At 37.3% G+C, this 21,264-nt stretch overlaps 1 protein-coding gene across 5 annotated transcripts in view; it reads left to right on the top strand.

Moving 5' to 3' along the window:
- Window positions 1-21,264, top strand: part of LOC149552499 (calcium-transporting ATPase 5, plasma membrane-type-like) — a 325,070-nt gene that overhangs the window by 191,333 nt on the left and 112,473 nt on the right. For 4 of the 5 annotated variants that reach the window (XR_016352944.1, XM_089788076.1, XM_089788075.1 and 1 more), the window contains exons 19-26: window positions 11,794-11,928; window positions 12,052-12,114; window positions 14,458-14,553; window positions 14,679-14,792; window positions 14,949-15,110; window positions 19,676-19,735; window positions 20,153-20,302; window positions 20,406-20,522. Coding sequence is in view for 4 of the 5 variants with exons in the window: in XM_089788076.1 (XP_089644202.1) it covers window positions 11,794-11,928; window positions 12,052-12,114; window positions 14,458-14,553; window positions 14,679-14,792; window positions 14,949-15,110; window positions 19,676-19,735; window positions 20,153-20,302; window positions 20,406-20,522 (897 nt within the window). In the remaining variant the exon portion in view is untranslated. The remainder of the gene's footprint in view (window positions 1-11,793; window positions 11,929-12,051; window positions 12,115-14,457; window positions 14,554-14,678; window positions 14,793-14,948; window positions 15,111-19,675; window positions 19,736-20,152; window positions 20,303-20,405; window positions 20,523-21,264) is intronic. The other variant, XM_089788078.1, reaches the window with a different exon arrangement.

Genomic DNA, 21,264 nt, shown 5'->3' with positions numbered 1-21,264 from the left:
GTGTAGATACTTAGTTCCTCTTTTGACGAGGTATATATGTTTGTTGGGTTGGATTGTTTTGGTACGCATCTGATTTTATTTGGACTGCGAACCCAATTGGGATTCTAAGTATGCGCCATTTCAAAAGTGAAAGATCTTCCCTATTTGGCTTATTGCAGTTTTTGTGGGTGTCATCCCTACCCTATTTTGCTCTGGTTTACTTTACTTTGATCTGGCAAATTCGAGTGCCGTCATTGTTTGCAAGTATATTTGTTTCTGTGATAAAAGTACTCAGCGTACATTTTGTGCATTCTAGAAGATCTCTGTGTTGGTAATTTGGATGTTTCTTTTCCGATTCATAAATAGTGGTTATTGTAATCTCATATTGACCTTTTTCCAACAGCCCATACACACCCCTTCGCTACCATAACCATGACACCATATGGCTAATTCAGTTGTTACACAAGCTATCTCCATTGCACTAATTCATTACCATTGTACGAAGCCGTACGCCCATATTCATTCCCTATCATGATCATACAATCTTCTCCAATTGCATCATATGGTCACTCATTTCTAGCCTATGACCATCCCATCTTCACTGTAGGATCACCCCAAATATCGCTATACGGCTGGTGCATTCTCTCCACTGTGCATTTGGAAATCTATAATTGTACAATCTTCTCCTCCGTACCCTCTCCTAGTCCACCACACAAATTGATACCATTGCTTTACATACTGCCATACATAGTTGTTTAAGGTTGCATGTGGGATTAGTTACCCTAGTTTCATTATAGTGCAACTCAAGGAAATCACATAGATTTGGGGTGGGAGAGGGCAGCGTAGGAATATTACAGTGGCACCAGAGTTGGTGATCTTGCTAGCTTGTTAGGTATTGAGATGGAATCATGGCCCTGAGTGACGGCTTGAGGGAAATGTTATGAGTTAAGAAGAAGTCAAGAGAAGCTCCACAAATGGACAAAGGAAGCACTTAACCTCTTGGCGGGCACAAGGCCTTGGGTGGAGTGACTAGATGTGTGAACTCCTACTTTGATTGAGTCATTGAAGCAAAACAAATGAGATTGGATTACTGGTAAATGGAAAAAGGACATCCCTAACAAGGATTTTATTGACTTGCGAATGAAGTATCCACCATCTTAGCACAATATACTCTTCAACAATAGTTTGAGGTGAGAGATTGATAAATGGCTACAGGATGGAGTCATACAGACACCGAAAAATATGGACAAGTGAAAGACTCTATTTGCTCCTTTAGATGGAGAACAACAAAATTCTCAAGACAATAAGGAGATTGAAAATGGAGAAATCATTGAGGTTAGGGAACAAGACAAAATAGCAGATATGAAACAGGATGACAACCAAGCCAATGTTGAAGTGACCACTCATAATATTGTTAGTGTATGGAAGGAGAGCAAGACTACTAATCTTCTTCAAGAGAGTATGGGTAACGATCCAGAGTCGCATAAATGGATTTGAGAACCTAGAGGCATAGGCGTAACACTCATTTGCATGAACAATTGCTACCATTATTTGATTATGAAGTCTATCCTCCTATGGCAATCATGAAGGATTACATTGATAAATTTCAAGATTGGCATTGTTGTGATATTGGTGACTACGAAGATGACAATTTTAATATTAGAGTGGCACAGTAAAAGTTTGTGAGTAGTGTAGCCCAACGAAGGTTTGAGGCCAATTCACTCATTTTGCTTACATGGTTGATTTGGGACCCAAAACCTGATGGTCTTTCACTAAATTATAGATTTCTTGAGGACAAGTAATCTTTGGGCATCAAAGATTTGTCATGTACCTAAATTTTAATGTAATAATGTACTTAAATTAATTAATTAATTGGTCCCCAAATTTAAATAATATAATAAAAGGACTTCTAATTAATTATTTTAATTAACAAATATGGAGCCCAAATTAATAAAGTAATAAAATATTATTAATGTCGGGTTGTAAATCTCTTGAATGCCAAATTCAGTGGATATTTCACCACCTCAAATGATTGCAACATTGAAGAATTGACGCTCTCCAATGGCTAACTGAAATTAGAAAACCTTAGTTTTTTCTCCCGAGTTCATATGAAATGCAATTCACAATAATCAGATGCTTAACAATGAAGCTCTTGCCTCCATTTATTCTTTTCCTTTCTCCCTTCTAGAAGGAAATAAAATATTATTTAATTGCACTCTCTAGAAGCTTCCCCCTTTCGAATACAATAATTAGTTGTGCTTCTAGAAAATTAAATTAATTAAATATAAAGTCACCTTTTAATTTTAATTTATTTAATGTCTTTATAAGAAATTAATTTAATCAATTTCTCCTTATTTCTCCACTTAGCCTTTGGAGAATGTAAAGGCTAAGAATTCCACTGAGATGCTAAAAAGATGGGGACATTACTGTCCGTCCCTCTTGAAATTGTTTGTCCCCAAGTAATCTCAACTCTAGATGCTGCAAAATTTCTTCACTCTCCCAAGTGGCATCCTCTACTGGTAGATCCTTCCACTTCACCAAGTACTCCCTGATAGTAAGTCTCCACAAATTCCTCTCCCTCAACTCAATGATAGCCTCTGGTACTAAAACCAATTTCCCCTCATCGTCCAAGGGTGGAAGCATTATAGAAGGAACAATTTGGTGCCCTAATGCCTTTTTGAGACGTGACATGAAAATATTATGGACTCTGCTTTCTGTCGACAAATCCAACTCGTAAGCCACCTCTCCAACTCTCTTGATCACTCGAAAAGTCCCATAATAACGTGACTTAATTTTTTTGGCACCACTCTTCTTGTGAGTGGATTGGCGGTAAGGCTGTAACATCAAATATACCATATCACCTACCTCAAAAGTCCGCTCAATCCTCTTTTGATCAGCATACTGCTTCTGTTGATTCTATGCCTTGGTGATATTATCCTTAAGAGCCTTCATAATGTCCTAGCTCTCCTATAATAGGTCTCCAGCACTAAGCACTCTACTATCTGATAGCAACAAATCCATGAAACTGGGTGCCTCATATCCATATAATGTCATGAATGGTGACATTTGGATAGACATGTGATAAGTGGAATTATAACAATATTCACATAGATATATCCACTTAACCCAAGCCTTTTGTTGCCCTACTATGTAATTCCTGAGGTATCCCTCCACCCATTTGTTCACTATCTCTATTTGACCATCTGTTTGGGGGTGGTAGCTAGTACTCAAAGTGAGCTTTGTCCCGCAAAATCTGAATAACTCTTGCCAGAAGTGACTCATAAACTTGCTATCCCTATTGTTGACGATGCTCTGAGGTAAACCATGCAACCTAAATACCTCTCTGAAGAATAAATCTGCCATTTGTGTAGCAGTGTATGTAGTGTTGATTGGGAAGAAGTGGGAAAACTTTGTAAGCCGATCAACAACAACATATATATAGTCACTACCCTGGGCTCTCGGCAATCCTGTGATGAAGTCCATGGATAAACAGTCCCACTTCTTGTTAAGAATCGGAAGTGGCTTAAGTAAGTTGGCTAGGTAAGAGTGCTCTATTTATTCTACTAGCAAGTAGAACACTCTCTAACATATTGCAAGACCTCATCTTTGAGCCCTTTCCACAAAAAACGCTCACAAACCTGCTGGTAGGTTTTGTAAAAACTTGGATGTCCTACCATAGGTGAGTCATGATAAACTCTCAACACCATCCTCTTCACCTCTAACCCTGGCACCAAATAAATTCGCCCTTTGTAAATGATGATCTCATTCACAAGGGTGAAATCACTATTCTAGATCGATCCATCTATGGATCCCGATGCCCATGTATCCTTTGCATACTCTGCAAGGATCAAATGTCTCCAGTCCTCTCGGTCATCAAGCTCAAGGGTCTTCATGACAAGGCATTTACTACTACATTCTGTGTCCCCTTGAAATAGGTAATATCAAAATCATATGCTTGTAATTCACTTACCCATTTTTGTTGCCTATCATTAAGATCTCGTCGCCCCAAGAAATGTTTCAGGTTATTGTGGTCGATTTTTATGCTGAATTTGCTACCCTTTAAATACTGCCTGAATTTGGCCAAAGCATGCATTATGGCCAACATTTCCTTATCATAAATGCTGAAGCTCCTCTCAGCCCCCTTGAGCTTCCTACTCTCATAAGAAATTGGGTGGTTGTCCTGCATAAGCACCACTCCAACACCTTCGCCAGATGCATCACAGTGCAACTCAAAAGGTTAGCCAAAATTTGGTAGTGCTAGCATTGGACAAGAAGTCATCAACTCCTTCAATTTATCAAAACACTCCTGTGCCTCAAGAGTCCATAAGAAAGCCCCCTTTCTCATCAAGTCCGTTAAGGGTGTTGCATGCTTGGAATATCCACTAACAAACCTCCTGTAGAACCCGCACAACCCCAAAAATCCTCTCAATTGTGTAAGGTTCACTGGAGTAGGCCACTCAATAATAGCACGAATCTTTTCAAGATCCATATGTACTCCTAGAGCACTAATAATGTGACCTAGATATAATAACTCTGATAATCCTAAATCAAATTTGGACTCCTTTGCATACAAGGACTCCCTACTCAGAATGCTTAACACAGTGTCTAAGTGCCGCACATACTCATCCCATGTCCTACTATACACTAGGATGTCATCAAAGAAGACCAACACAAATTTCCTCAACTGATGCCGAAAAACCTTGTTCATTGTGGATTGAAAAGTAGTTGGGGGATTAGTTAGCCCAAATGGCATAACTACAAACTCAAAATGGCCACAATGACATCTAAATGTTGTCTTCTCTCTATCTCGCTCTTTGACTCGGAGTTGATGATAGCCTGATCTAAAATCAATTTTGGAGAAGAAACATGCTCCATGTAGCTCATCTAATAACTCATCAACCTTTGGGATGGGGTACCTATTTTTGATAGTCTTCTTGTTCAGGATCCTGTAATCTATGCACATCCTAAGAGTTCCATCCTTCTTCTTCATCAAAACCATAGAAGAAGTGAAAGGTGACTTACTTGGTCTAATGTGCCCCATAGCAAGTAGTTCCTTGATGGTTTTCTCGATCTCATCCTTCAATCTCTTTGGATGCTTGTAGGGTCTGATCATGATGGGTTTAGCACCCTCCTCTAACTCAATAATATGCTCAATACCTCTATCTGAAGGTCTACTTGGTGGTATTTCACTGAAAACTTTGTAGTGGTTGATTTTCAATTCTTGTATGTCCGGGTGATATTCTGATTTTTGCTGCCCCTGTGATGGCATTAAAGTGCAATGGCTGCCCACTCAAACTTGGTCATGTCTCGACAAGCTCTCCATGTGTCTGCAACACATCATTTTAAACCCACTATCACAAATGGCCTTAAGTATATGGGTCTTCCCTTCTGACTGAAACTTCATCTCCATATCTCTCAAATTGAGAGTGAACTCCCGTATATCATGTAACCAAGTCATGCCAAGAACTAAATCTCAATGACCTATGTTAACAACATAAAAATCTACTTTGAAATCAAAGTTGTTGAGCTTTAGGGGCAGACCTATAATCTTCTTGTCACATTTGAGGATGTAGCCATCAGCTACTCTCACTCTCAGACCCTCAAATTGTTCTGTCTGAATCCGATGCCTCTCAATCAATCTATAGAATCAATAAAATTGTGAGTAGCACCTGTATCAAGCAAAATAATAACTCGCTGACCAGCCAATAACCCTGTCATCCTAAATGATCCCTCTTTTTGTACACTAGTGAGATGGGCCTACTTAAGTCTACCCTTAGTCTTCTCATCATCTATATCATCTGTGCCTTCCTTTTCTTCAATTGATTCCTCATTTTCAGATTGCTGGTCTGAATTTTCAGAATCAGAATCCTCATAATATGCCCACATAACCCTATTTGCTTTCCTCTTTGGCCTCAAGGGACAGTCATGGTTCATGTCATAGGGTCCTTTGCAATAAAAACAAAGTTTTTTCTTCCTTAAATCATTCAATGTCTCTCTATCCAAAGGAGCAAATGATTTATCTTTATTTTCTGCCTTTGTTTCATTCCTGTCAGGTTTCTTGAAAAATGGTTTGTCTTTGCTAAATGATGCACCCTTTGACTGAAATTTATTTACTGGGGCTGCTTGTTCCATACTTCTAGCCTTCTTAATCGCTTTTTGTAAAATGAATGGATCAAAGGCTTTTACCCAACCCTACAATGGTTGGGATAATCCCTCCGTGAACAAGACAACCAATGTCCTATCTGATATATTTGGCACCATAGCGGATAGCCTCTGAAAGTCACTAATGAAATACTCAAATATGTCTGTCTATTTTAACTGTACCAACTCCCTAAAGTAGATTTTTGGATCCTTCTTATCAAACCTCTCTAACAACCTATCCACGAAGTCCTAATATGAAGCCACTTGGTTATGCCGAAGGGTAACCATCCCATGGTACCACCAATCATGTACACAGTACAACTCCCTTTGAATGTAGCGTGGCATATTTTATTGCCTCCACTTCTATCATAGATCTCAGTGCTAAGAAGGTATCAAGCTTGTGAATCCAAGCTTGTGTTATCATTCTGCTACTTCCATCAAATGTAGTCAAGGAAAGCTTCCTTTTAGCTCACTTTAATTCATTATCCTCGCCACGAGGTCTCTTATTTTGTCTGATTGTATAATAGTGTTCTCTTCTTTGGTTCACAAACCTCTCAAAAGTCATTATCTCCCATACTTGCGGTGCCAATATTTCCCATTCATCATTAGCAGCCATAAGGATATCTGCAAATGTCTCATCCTCAACTTCCTTTGCTAGCTCCTGTATTAGTTCCTCTCTAACAAAGGTGGGACATGTGGGCCTATCTGCTATTTTGGAAAGAGTTCTATGAGCTCTAAGTGATCTTACTGCACTCCTGTTATCCCCTTGTTCTTGATTCTGTCTGTCTTGTGGGTTCATGCGCTCAACCATGGTGGTGAGTGCCTGCAAAGCTTGAGCCATCTGCTCTTGTCCTATAACCATTGCTCTATAAAATTTCCTTGTTTCCTGATCCTTATTCCGATTGTCTCTTGGTGGGCTACGCTATTGCTAGTCACCCATGGTGTCTGGTTGCTTGTCAAAATCTTGTTCCCTATCAAACAAAGCTTGCCTACGAGTGTAAAATCTGTGAGAGCCAACCCCAGGTGGCTGCATGTGATTGCTAAACCCTCAGGATGGCAGGATTTATCTTTGATACCATTGTAATAACCCCAACTAGTTATAACTTCGTCAAACACCAAATTTTTCTCTAATTCAGTTGTTTGACATTTCATCAAACACTTTGCAAGGAAGCTCTAATACCAATGTAATATCCCTTGCCCAAACTAACTGATTTTAGCTAAAGGAATATTGTCAAACACTTGTATGCTGCTTTTTTCTTTTCTGATTTTTTTGTGTTTCAAATTGTTTTATATAGTTTGAATGATGCTAAGAAATTTAGAATGTTCGCAAATGATGTTACAATACCTCTTACAATGAACTAATAAGCAAGTGCAATTCTTTTTGGTATTTTTTTAATGCATATACATGGAAACTAGATATGGAATGCATACCTACAACCAACGAATATTTTGACAAACAATTGGCATACAACTATTATGCTGATCATATATGCTATTCGATGGACATTTTGTCAAACAAATGGTATGCAACATATATCTCCTTTATTGAATTCATTCCCATATACAATGTTGCTATGAGTTTGCCAAGACAAATGGGCTTATAATAATGACTACAACAATACCAAAATCTGATTCTAAATTATCACTTACAATAGCGAAACTATATGTCTAAAATTACAATGCTAACTACTAATAGTTGCAAGAGAAACCTGATAATAGTGATGCCCAGGGATGGAGATGAAAGTTGCAATCAGAATCAAGCATAAATATTGTACTGCAACACTGTTCACATGTACTGTAGCAACCAGCAATAAATGTATATTCCAATTTAAGCACAAATAGAACTTCAGAATGAAGCTCTCCTGAATGCCAAATTCAGTGGATATTTCACCACCTCAAATGGTTGCAACACTGAAGAATTGACGCTCTACAATGGCTAACTGAAATAAAAAAACCCTTAGTTTCTTCTCCCAAGTTCATATCAAATGCAATTCACAATAATCAGATGCTTAACAATGAAGCTCTCGCCTCCATTTATTATTTAATTGCACTCTCTAGAAGCTTCCCCCTTTCCAATACAATAATTACTTGTATTTCTAGAAAATGCACTCTCTAGAAACTTCCCCTTTTCCAATACAATAATTAGTTGTGTTTCTAGAAAATTAAATTAATTAAATATAAAGTCACTTTTAATTTTAATTTACTTAATGACTTTATAAGAAATTAATTTAATCAATTTCTCCTTGTTTCTCCACTTAGCCTTAGGAGAATGTAAAGACTAAGAACTCCACTAAGATGCTAAAAAGATGGGGCCATTACATCCCCCTTCAATTCCTTTATCATCCACATCATATCTTAGTGTAGTGCTTGGACTGTTCAAGACTCCTCATCATTGTACTGGTCGTTGTTGTCATCACTTACTTTCTTCTTGTTTCTTGACATATTGTGTTCTCACTTTCAATATCCATTGCCCGATCATAAGCCTCCTTGTATGTGGAGGGGGGCACCACACTTTCAACAGGTGGTGCCCCCCTCCACGTACAAGGAGGCCTATGATTGGGCAATGGATATTGAAAGTGAGAACACAATGTCAAGAAACAAGAAGAAAGTAAGTGATGACAGCAATGAACAATACAATGGTCTACTAACACCGTAAGCCAATTGCACGCTCCATTTGCCATACAACCAATCCCTTCCGGCCAACAATATGAGTTGCTCAAACCTTACGACTTGTTCAAGCCGCACATCTCTCTCCATTGCCTACTATATGTACAGGTCACTCATATGGGCTTAACCTCATTTCTGTCTAGATTCTCTTCCCTCGACGAATACAGGTTAAAAAATTCCTCCCTGGCTTTTTCCACCAATTCCACCCGCTGTCGAGTCTCCTCCAACAATTCTTTAGCACTTTAGTGTCCATCAGTAATCTTTTGAAACCTTCGTCTACATTCGGCCGACTACGCCAAAATTAAATTTCGTTGAGCTGTGCGGATTTCATCTTTGTCTTTCAACTTATTCTTATTTTTGTTTAACTGATTCAGCATTAGTCGTCATTCCTCAGCCTTTGTTCCAGGTCCATCAAGCAATGGCACCAAATGTTTACCGCATAGATAATTAGATGAATGCACACAGACAATGAACAAGAACAACAGATCTCCTTTTATTATTTGCATATGCCAAGAGATTACATATAGATGATAAGATGATTCACAATGATCTCAGATGGGGTATAAATACTTTCCGCCCAACCTTCCCAAAGGGGTCCGTCGGCTACATCACAATACTAATCTATCTATCAGCTACAAATTTTTACCGACTATATCAAACCATCGGCTACAAAATCTTTACTGATGACAACACCCCGTCGGCTACACAATATTTACAGATGACACATTTCCCAACACAATTGATGTTCAATTATATTATTTGTAAACAAATATTTCTTCTAACAATTAATGAAAAAAGAGTTGATTACATCAAAAATACCTTGACAATGGGCGTTCAAGTTCAAGCTCAGAGGTCTGAGACACTATATATTACTTTCTCTAGATCCTAGGTATCCTCCGAGAAATATGACAACTGCTGAAGCTTCTGAAAAGAAATCATTCTCTCCACCTTTGTCAACAGCCCAAACACTACACAAGCAAACATTCACTACCAACATTGTCAAATGGTGAAATCCTGTCAAACAAGGGGATGCTTCCCTTACCCCAAAACTAGTGTCCCCATCCCTTAGCTATTCTGGAGATGGGAGGACGCTGATGGGATGTCCACTTCCCATCCCCAACAACTACTAAATCCTCTGAAATGCCAAGAAACATTTCTGCCATTTGGTGATCACGAACCATCCCTGAGATGGATGGGGGCTGTTTCTAGGATAGCTAGGTGTCCCCTGCAGCTGAGAACGTTGCTAGGCATTAAAAATAAATAAAAGAAGTTTTGTTTTATTTTGTTGGCTTGCATACCTCTATATGAGAATCGAAACAATGTATTCACATTTTGAATGTATAAGAATCAAATTATTAAATGAAATACACATTAAAAGTCAAAGTTGTTTAATTTTCCATGTGATGACAAGTCTCAATACTATGCTTGAATAGTTTCATTCTTGAATCTGGAAATAAAAATATGTTCTATTTTATCTCTCTGTGGTTCTTTATTTGCTTTGCAAATGTCTACCATTAGGCACTAACTGTAGTGGCTACTATTGTATGACCCACTTCTACCTGAGGGTGACAGTGACTCAGATGGTTTTGAGTCTTTGGATATTGATACCCTGAATGAGTCTTAGTTTCATAGACTTTCGTATTTTAATGCCTGAAACTTCTAAATACATGTTTGAGACTTTTGGATATTTATAGACCATAGTTTATGATGTCTGAGGCTGCTGTTATAATGCTTTATTGAACTTTATCATATATATTATACATTTTTATAAAATTGTATACCATCTGCCTTCCCCTAAAACTGGCCCTCTAGGTAATGTCTTGAAATGAAACCCCCGCTGAAAGCCTATCTGTGTGCCCAAAACGCCATGGAACATTGGTGGAAACTCACTAGATAGAAGGTAATAGTCAGAAAATCCATTTTAGGCTGTTGAAGATCAGTTCTGGCAACAGCCAAAAGTTCAAACTCTCCAAAAAATTCATTAAATGTTTGCAAACTCTCCAGAAACCCTTATCAAGCTGCACTAAATCCTTTCTGCAGTCAAAGACACCTCAAACCATGACAGAGACTTCTCCACAAATCAGGCAATTAGACCTGGGAATATCCCATGTCACTCCCAAGGTTGGATGGCTAGTCCTGAAGGTTGCAACATCCTTAAAATGCTCTTAACTGCTAACCTTCATAACAAATGTCAAGAATGATCGCCCAGCTATGTAAAAAATGCTTCAAGAAAATGCCCAAAATGATCAGCACGTCTTCTATCAACCCTGGTTTCTACGAATTGTGGTATGGCAACCACATGAAAATGTACAATGAGCCTAAGAAAATAATAAATATTGATATCAGTTCATGTGGCACCACTAATAATGCCACAATTGGTGCACGAGATATCTCAAAGAAGACTCCAATTCACACTTGGAATACCATGAAGATTCTCATAGTTTCCCTAACTTAATTCCAAACCATAACACAGGCCACAACAAATGAATGGCCAACATAGATCTTGTATGAATCTATCAGCAGTTACCTAGGAATGATCTTCACCACTATGAATGATGTTCTCCATGAAAGTTTTTGTCTTTAGGAGACTTCTAGAGAAAGCACAGAAGCATATATTCACGAAATTATTCACTTATAATGCATATGAGCTTGAAATTTCCCTTTATCCTTGTCAAGAATTTCAATAGCCCAATTTTTGATATAATAAATATCTTCCCTTTTCCAAAACATGACCACTCACTCCAAGGCAAAAGCTACTTTGAATTATTAAACACCTAAGTGAAACTTTATAATGTACATTGGAATGCCATCTAGTCAATCTGATCTTTTCATGGCTCTTGGGCCACAATATTAACATTTATACCACATCTAAGTTCATAATCATGTTAATGTGCTTACCTTGGATCATTTTTGAATATTTATTTTGAATATTTAGTGCATATTATTTATCTTCTAATATATGTTCGTGAAAATATCTTCTCTTAAGAAAGTTGGTTGAGCTTACAGATGACAGTTGTGAGAAGTTGGATTGCTGGAGTATTGAGGGAAACTAAGGACATAAGGATGCTTCCTGATAATGTGATTGGAATCCTTATTGAAGGGATTGCTCAAAATTGCACTGGCATGGTGTCTTCACTCAAGGTTTATTACAATTCTAATCTATATGATAGCTCATAATACTTGTATGTGAAATGAAAATTAAGGTATCTTCTTTTAGTTCAAATTATTGACATTTAATATTTTACACTTTTGCCACCATTTTAGGGAAAGGACCCAGAAGTATCAGGAAGTGCAACTGAAAAGGCTCTCTTAACTTGGGGAGTTGAGGTATAATGTTAGGAAAATCTGAATTCGAAGTGCTTTATAGGTCAAAGCATGTTGGTATTGTGCTTCTAACATTTGCTATACTCATTAGCTTGCATCACATTATTCTATGTATCGAACTCTCTACTAAATTACCCTATCTTACTTATATATATATTATATTATCATTATAGCATTGTGCTTCATGAAAGTGAATTGACTTGCCCAGTGGTCCTCTTCCTACCTTTAAATATTCACATTAGGTTCTAATATATTTCTAGATATCCATAGAGTTTTTATTTTGTGTTCTTCAAGACTATCATTGGAATTGTGCATACATGAAAATTTCAAAGTAGCAAATTATCCTTACTGATTTTAAGAAACTCGTTTTGGATAGAAGGAAAATCAATTGAAAACACAAGGCAAGGCGGGAATGGAGGGGGTGGGGAGAGGGAGAGAGGGATCTGCCATCAATTTTTGTTTTCACCTTTTCCACCTAGTTTTCATGCTCGGGTCATACTCTCTCAAACATCCTTTTCCCTTCTGACAACACTGCATCTATCTTTCCTCCCAATCTATTTATCCACCTCTCTATTTTCCAGTTTTACCAATGTTTGTATGCCCATATTCGTTACATAGGCTGCATAGTTATAAGAATGAGAAGGTGAGCTGCTGCTATCCAAAATCAGAATTTTGGGCTCCTCATTTATTGCAAAATATTGACATTTCACATGTCTTTCCGAACTGCTCAAAAGGTTGTGGTATCTCAAATGTTCCTTCTTCCAATGGTGTCACAAGGCTGCAAGGAATTTCCTTGTGCAATTTTACAGTCCTTTCCTCAACATTTTGGTTTCTAGTATGTAAATCTTCTGGGTCATTGCCTCCCATTTCTTCCTTTGAGTTCATCAATCCCCTCTACTATTTGCTTATCTCCATCTCCCTTGTACCAACTTCTTGATCTTTGGTTGCAGATAATATAGGCATCTGATTTTCTTATTTGTGTAAAGAGAAATGAGCCATGCTAAGTTGCTAACAAAGATTATCAACCTCATTTAAATTTTCTTCCCCAAATTTGATAGCAAGATCCCTATCCATTAATATTTGCAAGTAGTTTGATTTCATTCTTTGAATGCTTCTTTGATGGTGTGCAATTGAGAACTGGTTACACCACATGCAATTCCATTTTGCCTCTCATGAATTTGAGTTTTCTACATAAGATCTTCAATGAATTTGTGAGAATTCTGGCCTTGTTAAAACTTGTATAACCCTCTCCTTTGTGACCAATAATTTATCCTTCAACAATGAATTTGTGAGAATTCTGGCCTTGTTAGCACTTGTATAACCCTCTCCTTTGTGACCAATAATTTATCCGTCAAATCTTGCAATGCTAAGGGCTTTAGTTCAAATTCACCTACGAACATGGGCTGTCACACATCTCAATACTGGCGAATTACCAAGTCCTCTTACTTGAATCCTTCCCTTGGCTGCTCATTGCTATTGATGTTCTTTCTTTTGTATATTCTATCAAGTACATTTATGTTTTGACATGGATGGTATTTGGTGGATGTGATCAAGGTTGAATGAATAATGCATTGATGGTCCTCAGATTATTGTTTGTTGAAGGGCTAATGTTTTACTTTTCTACAATTCTTTTACAATGTTATCCACGATCCTTCTGTAATATTTAATCATGGGCTGCCAGAAAGTATCCACATTCTTTCTACAACTTTTCATATTCTTCACTTTTGATAACAATTTTTTGTTCTTATAGATTGATCATTATTTAAGCTTCACCCTATAGGATGGCAGGATCATGCTTTGATACTACTGTAATGTGCCTTCTTGGCTAGCCTGTAATATCAGAATGATGCTCTGAAAACTTTAATTTGCAAGAGACTTCTTCCCAATAAATCTTCAAATATATGAATTTAGCTCTGTAAAAACTACATGAAATTTTTCTTATTGAGCAATTCTTGTAAAGATAATATTGCCTATTTGATTCAATACATCTTAATGGGTATTAATATGTGTACATAATGTATTTGTAGTGGAACATGGATATATAGAATAGATCTAATTATTCTGATATGTAATGAATGCAATAATATATGGGTAGTATCTCTGTCTGCAAGTAATATATGGAGGTATACAAAATAATATATTACTTGCAGACAGAGATATATATGGAGGTATACAAAATAATGGACGCAATAAATATTAGTAGCTCAATTTCTTTAAAATATCTTCTTTTCCTTATTTCTTATCTATGTAGGTAGCGATACTTAGAGTAATTTATGGTATTCCCTGGCACGTTGGAATGTATAGATGACAAATGCACTTTTATTGTTCTGCTTTGTTTTGAAACAGATGGGTATGGATTTCAAGAATGTCAGATCACAATCCATTATATACCAAATGGAAGCATTTAACTCGATAAGGAAGAGAGCAGGGATAGCCCTGATTGTATGTTTCTTCATTTTATGTTACAATTATCCAAATAGTCATTATAAAAATCACTTTTCATGCTGATTGAGTTATTGTCTATTTGGCAATATCTAAGTTTTTTGGTCAGTTGTGTTCTTGTGAAGTTATCAAATGGAGATGCTAGAGTTCATTGGAAAGGAGCAGCTGAAGTGATATTGGACCTATGTAATACTTATTTGGATGAAGAAGGAAGAATTGTTGAACTGAATAAAGAAAAGGTTGGAATTCAAATATTTATTGGGGTTTAAATTGTTTGTATGCATAATGTCTGATTCAAAACTAAGGTATGGGGTGCTAAATCAAAATGTAATTCCATTGTATGTTGTCTTAGAATAGATATCCTAATAAAATATCCAAATGACTGCCTGTCACAGGTTAGAGAAGTAATTAGTGAGATGGCTGCCAATAGTCTTCGTTGTATAGCATTTGCTTACCAAAATTTGAATAACACATTGCTGCCAAAGACAGATCAGCAGAAAGCAACGTGGAAAATTCCAGATGAGAAACTCTCAGTTATTGCAATTGTTGGTATAAAGGTATTCTTAGCTTCTTTCGTGTATCTATTTTAACTATCTACTTTGGTTATAGAGATTCTGGATATGGTATTTCAAGCAGATAATGTTAATGATTCTACATACAGATACATATTTCTGTATTGACATTACTTTTGAGGGGATTGAAAATTTGTGGATGAAGCTCTGGAAAATCAATACATAGAAATGAGAGAAAAAAATCATGCTCTCTATGAGCAATGGAAATTAAATATCAGTACTTGGAATTAAAAATTGTAGGTTAATATTAATGCAAGCTGGCTGTGCCATTGTGTTAATCCATTTCAATGCAGATGGCATGGAAAAAATAATTATACAATAATGTGGCCAGAAAGTTGTAGAAATAAATAAATCACATTAATGTCACAAGATGCCAATGTAGGTTGATGGGAGTTGGAAATACAACTAGATAAATAGCAAGAAAGAGCCAGTATGAGGCTCCGAAGAAACCACAAACTAAAAGATAACTAGAAGCGAAAAAGAATATGAAAGGTGTTCTGACAAACAAAAAAGAAGAGAACCGAGTGTGGAGTAACTCCGGTTCTGTAAGTGGAGATATCCTGTCAGACCAAGAATATTTTTAAGAACAGAGGTGATATTTTCCTTATTCATGCTTTGAAATTGGTTTACATTGAATTTTCACCTTCAAAAAGCACTTTACATTCAAATGGTAAAGTAAAAAAATATGCATTATATCATAGGTCAGGTGGTTTTACACTATTTGAACTCAGGAGAACAAAATGTGAACAATGTGTAAGTGGAAAATAATCCATGTGTGTTTCCATAGGGAAGGCCTCATATACCAAATTAGTTTGATATATGAAGCCTCCTTTACCTTTATCTTTATAAGATGATTTGCTGGTCTCTATTTTCTATCTCTAATGTTAAACATGATTAAAGATGCAGTGAGGGAATTTCCATTTTGAATGCTTCAGGAACAAAATTTCATTCAGTAATTTATCTGTACTCAACACTTCTATCCAAATTCAAAAAATAATCATGAGGTAAAAATTCTGTGGCATCTAGTTTTCCCTATGTACAGGAGCCTGTCTATTGTTTGTTAAACAGGTACACAAATCGGACTTCTGTTATGCCTGCAAGATCCACTAGTCAACAGACATATGTTGATGTTGCCAAGGGTTAATTTAATTCCATTCAAATTAGCTATAAACTTTCAGCAGAAAAAAAACAGATATTTAAATAAAAGAATGACAAAGAACTTCAATTTCTACTATCCAATTACAAAACCATGGAATGGATGAACAGTCAAAGCCACAGATACACCCCACCTTTATTCCCCCTTTCTCCAATTCTATAGGAAAAATAATATACATATTTTCAACTCTTCAATCAATATTATCAAGTCAAAATTTTTTAAGAAATGGTTATAGAAGTTTCTTGGATACACTGTGTAGATAGAGAAGTTAAGGAAATATGAATGTATTTAAATTATTATAATTCTTGCTGATCATGTGGAGTACACAGCTGCGGACATAGTTTAACTGATGCTTTATCTGGGGCTTGAGGTTTTACAGTTTATTAGTGATGGATTGGAGGATTTTACTCCTCACATACTCTTTATACAAGGGCAAGTCCTCTTGAATGATAATCTTATTCAATTTTTTTCTGACTACAAATTTGAATACATTTAGTATTTATCTTATTCACAGAATTCACTTCACCGGAACAAGGGTGATGGAACCCTTATGATAAAATCATGAAATGTAGAATGATGTGATTTGAAAATAAGGAGTTTTTGATTAAGGAAAATAGGTTTTACAGGGATCTTGAAACCTGAGAGTTTTTACATAATATCTGACATAATAATTTTAAATAAAGTCCCGACCCTATGCATCTGCCTATTAAAAAGCCATAACAAAAGACGGGCCGATGGCCAAGAAACGAAAGCCAACTAACCTAAACTAAGAAAAGGTCGAAGCAAAAAATAAGACCTCTTACTATTAGTTCTCCCTATCTAGATCCTGCAGATTTTCTACTGCTTCGTTGGCACTCTAGATTTCCATGCCCACACATTCCTGGTTCAGGTCATTAGCTCGTTCCACTGGGCCCCTGGTTTGTTTCATTTCTCCCTTAGTCTGCCTGAAGTCCGTGCTGGCCTTTTCTTCCTTTTCCCCACCGATTCCTGCATTTTCAGCGATTCGCCCAAATAATTGATGTTCTCATTTAGAGTGTTCAGAGTAGCAATCACCTATTTAGCCAGGTTTTGGTTCGATATCTCCATCCTTTGCACCCTTTTCTCAACCCTAAAGAGACAATCCTCCTGGTTGGCAAGATATCCCTGGTCGCTGCTCATCCTTTGGCCTTCCTCTTGGCTCCTTTTCTCCTTGAGCTCTTCAATCTCGTGGAACAACCACTTGTTTGAGCGAAAGTTGTCTATCATACTGTTTTTGGCATTATTGAGCAGATTGAGCCTTGTCTTTCTTGCATTATCTGAAATTGCTACCAGAGCTAGGTCTATGAGTTCATCAAAGTGAACTTTTCCTTCTTTGTCTTCCATAACTTGAGGGTTCATTGTCTCCCTGACAATCCCCATCTTTGCCATTTTTGTGTTGAAGTTCCTCCACGCCCTCCTCCTTTCTTTCGTTATCATCTCCCCGCTGTCTTCCACCAAGATTTCCTTAATCTTCCCCTGTGGTGAAGAGATAGAAGGGAAGGGGCTCGAAACCTCAGGGGTCTGATCTTTTCTCTCTTCCAGCAACGAATCCTCCTCGGCCTTCCTCTTCTTGGGTTCCCTGGTAGAATAGTAATGTCCTTACCCTTCTTCTCATTGTCCTCCCCCTTCTTCTCTTCCTCCAATTCCATTTCCTCTTCTTCTTCGTTATATTCCTCCTCCTCCTATTCCACAGGTTTGGGGGTTAAGCCCAGAGGGCTCTTTCTGCTAGGAACAATACTGGCTGAGGGAGAAATTTTCTCCCCTCTCTTAGGCTTCTTACCTTTCGAGGGGATGTTATCCTCATCTTTCGAGCTTAGACTTTGAACTTCCTCAAAATCGGAATAATTCGAGCTCCCAATATCCTCTGACGCATCCCCAGAGTGACCTAAAGATTTGCCCCTAGTCTGAGTCTTGAGATATTCATAGACCAGACAGAGAAAACCCTCATGAAGGGCTGGGTTTGCGCTGGGTTTCTTCTTGAAACCCTCAATACCCTTACTCATTGAAGTAAACAGATAAAAAGGAAAGGAATTTTTTATGCTATGTCTAAAATGGTTTAACAAAACAATGTGGTGTATTCTGACCCTGTCGAATCTAGTATCTAGAGATATAAATTCAATAACTACCCTTAATACATACCTCCATAACTTTTTTATCGACTACATTTCGTAGTATGTCTCGGCCTTCACTAACTTCTTCCTTTCTTCCTCATCCTTCACAAAATCTTTGATTGCATTAGCTGACATTTTCTTATCCCTGTAAAAATTTATCCCCTCCATGGGTATCTCCGTGACCTGAGCTATCATTTCCACATTAACCTAGTGAGAGACCCCATCAATTTTAACACGCCCATCCTTCCAGGTGTTCACCATGAGCTTGGTGATCTCCTTATCAAAACCGTGGAGTTTTTCAATGTACCTCACTATTCCACCCTTCTCCAATTTGTTCCAGACCTTCGTTCTTTTCCTCCATTTTTCCGCCTCCTCGGTTGGCTCCTTCCTGCTCCTCTCCCCAATCATCTTGATCTCTTGTTCAAAAATCCTGCACCAGTTCTCTGTTCCTTCATAGACTTCAACTTCCTGAGATTTTCGTATCCCTAAAGCTTTTTTACCTTTGGCAATTTTAATGGGGGATGGCAAAGCGACCCATAAAACGTGCCACGAGTACATGAAATGATGGAGAGTTATTACCTTCCCATGATTTTCATTAACATCTTGTCTTTCTTGCAGGCTTATGTATCTTTCCATAATTAATATTAGATTTCTTTCGTACTTCCCTGGATATGTTCTAGCATTATAATATCTTTCACAGCCACCGGAAAGATGTCACCATTGTGCCACATTGTCGCCGTGTTTTTGACTACCGCCTCATTCGCAAACCAGTCCACAGCTGAGTTGGCCTCTCTATACACATGGCTGATGTGGACCCTCTTGAATTTGGCCAAGTCTGATTGAATCTCGTCCACCACATTTGCGATGGTCCAGGAGGGCTGAGAGCAACCTTTTAAACAATTTATTATATTTAAAGAGTCTCCCTCCAACCAAAGGTTCTTGATCCCAGTTGCCAGAGCCAATTTGATAATATGACATGCTGCACTAGCCTCCGCGAAGTGGTTCTTCTGAGTCCCTAGGGGATAGGAAAAAGCCAATTTGAAAATAAGGAGTTGTGATGTGTAATTTTTCACTCTTTTTTGTCAATATGGTGCCTGATTGGCCCAATGGGATTAGATTGACATTTTCTTAAGTAGTATGAATCTCTTGCAATATTTTTCTTTGTTTATTATGTTTTGTTGAATCCAAAAGCATCATATATAGTATTTTTCTTTCTGTGTATTTATTCACACAAAAACTGATCTGTATGTGTGCTGGATTTATAGGATCCTTGCAGATCTGGAGTTGCAGAAGCTGTTTCTAAGTGTAAAGCAGCTGGAGTGAAGGTGAATTACGCCTTTTGGAATAAAATACTCTTGACTTTCACCATTTATCATGTTGTTTTGAGAACTAAAACTATAAAAGTTTCTTCCTTTAGAATCAAATTCAAAAGACCGGCCTAGTACACATTTGCTCAGTTTCTTGCAGTTAAGATAAAACTAAAATATTGTTCACTCTCAAGGATGGGTTGATTGAGTTAAGAATTTACATTTATTGGATTCTTTTATAATGTCATCTATAGTCCAAGGTTCTTAACTGCAGCATCCACAAGCCTTGCACGTAAATTTTGAAAAATCTCTATATCCAATGTATTGTTGTGGACATACCCTTGGTCAAATCAGTGAGCTACTAGATATGTTTTATTTGTGCTTTTAGAATTTTTTTATTTACAATTCTTTCCTTAATATTGGAGACCCTTCTAGGTTTGCATGGTAACTGGGGACAACCTGATTACAGCAATTTCTATTGCTCGAGAATGTGGCATATATACAGGAGATGGGCTGGCAATAGAAGGTTCTGAGTTCCGCAACTATAACAACAAAGATATGCTTGAGAGCCTGAAAAATATGCAGGTGGTAACCCACTAAAACACATAAGATAAATGCGCTTAATTTACATCAGTTTTGTATTAAAGATAGCAATTTTGTTTTTTGATTTGAAAATATTGTTGAACAGGTCCTGGCTCGGTCACTTCCATCTGACAAACTGCTGTTAGTTCAAAAGCTCAAAGAGAATAATGAGGTAGTTGCAGTAACTGGGGATGGTACAAATGATGCACCGGCACTACATGAAGTCAGTAATACAAGGACATTTTCTTTACTTCTGTTAACTTGTATTAGGAAAACAATTACATGTATATGCCATAGCAAAAAAAAAATTACTGTGAACTCTTGCTTATTTGTATCAGATACACACCGCCACAATATTTACTGGTGATTGAAAACAGAAACAAATCTCCAAACTGAGGGGCATGCATGAACACCATGATTTGGAACTTGAACTTGAAAATTCTTTTTCTTTATCCAAGTGCTCACACCTGAACCCTAAGGTTCTGTACTTGAAAATTTTGCCGGTATTATCCTTATCCAAGCATGTACACCTGTTTATGTTGTTCCTGCAAAGAGAAGAATAAAAGACAAACATAAAATAGACAGACATCATGACTTCCAGGTTTGATTGAGGAGGGGGATTTTAGCTTCAGATTTATCATTATTCAAATATTTTTGTATGGGCACAATATATACCTCATTTAATCACCTTTTTTCAATAATTTTTGTATGAGTACAACATATACCTCGTTTAATCACCCAAGAATACACTGCAGGCTATCCTTCACATAAATTCAGCTGAGAGAACCATTCACAACATAGGAAATTTGTACCTATGATTCTATAACCAACAAATCTTCCCAGAATTACGACACAGCTGACACATGTTTCATTCTCCACTATTGCCTCTTTCTCCATAACAAAGCGAATCAAATCTTCTTGTTACAAGCCATTTGGTTCAGCAGTGGATAACAGAAAATATATTC

Source organism: Cupressus sempervirens, chromosome 6 (genome assembly GCF_028749045.1).
Source record: "Cupressus sempervirens isolate cs-2001-9-10 chromosome 6, ASM2874904v1, whole genome shotgun sequence".
Taxonomy (NCBI): Eukaryota; Viridiplantae; Streptophyta; class Pinopsida; order Cupressales; family Cupressaceae; genus Cupressus; species Cupressus sempervirens.
Note: the sequence above shows the minus strand (reverse complement) of the source record. Positions and strands in the feature narration are given on the sequence as shown.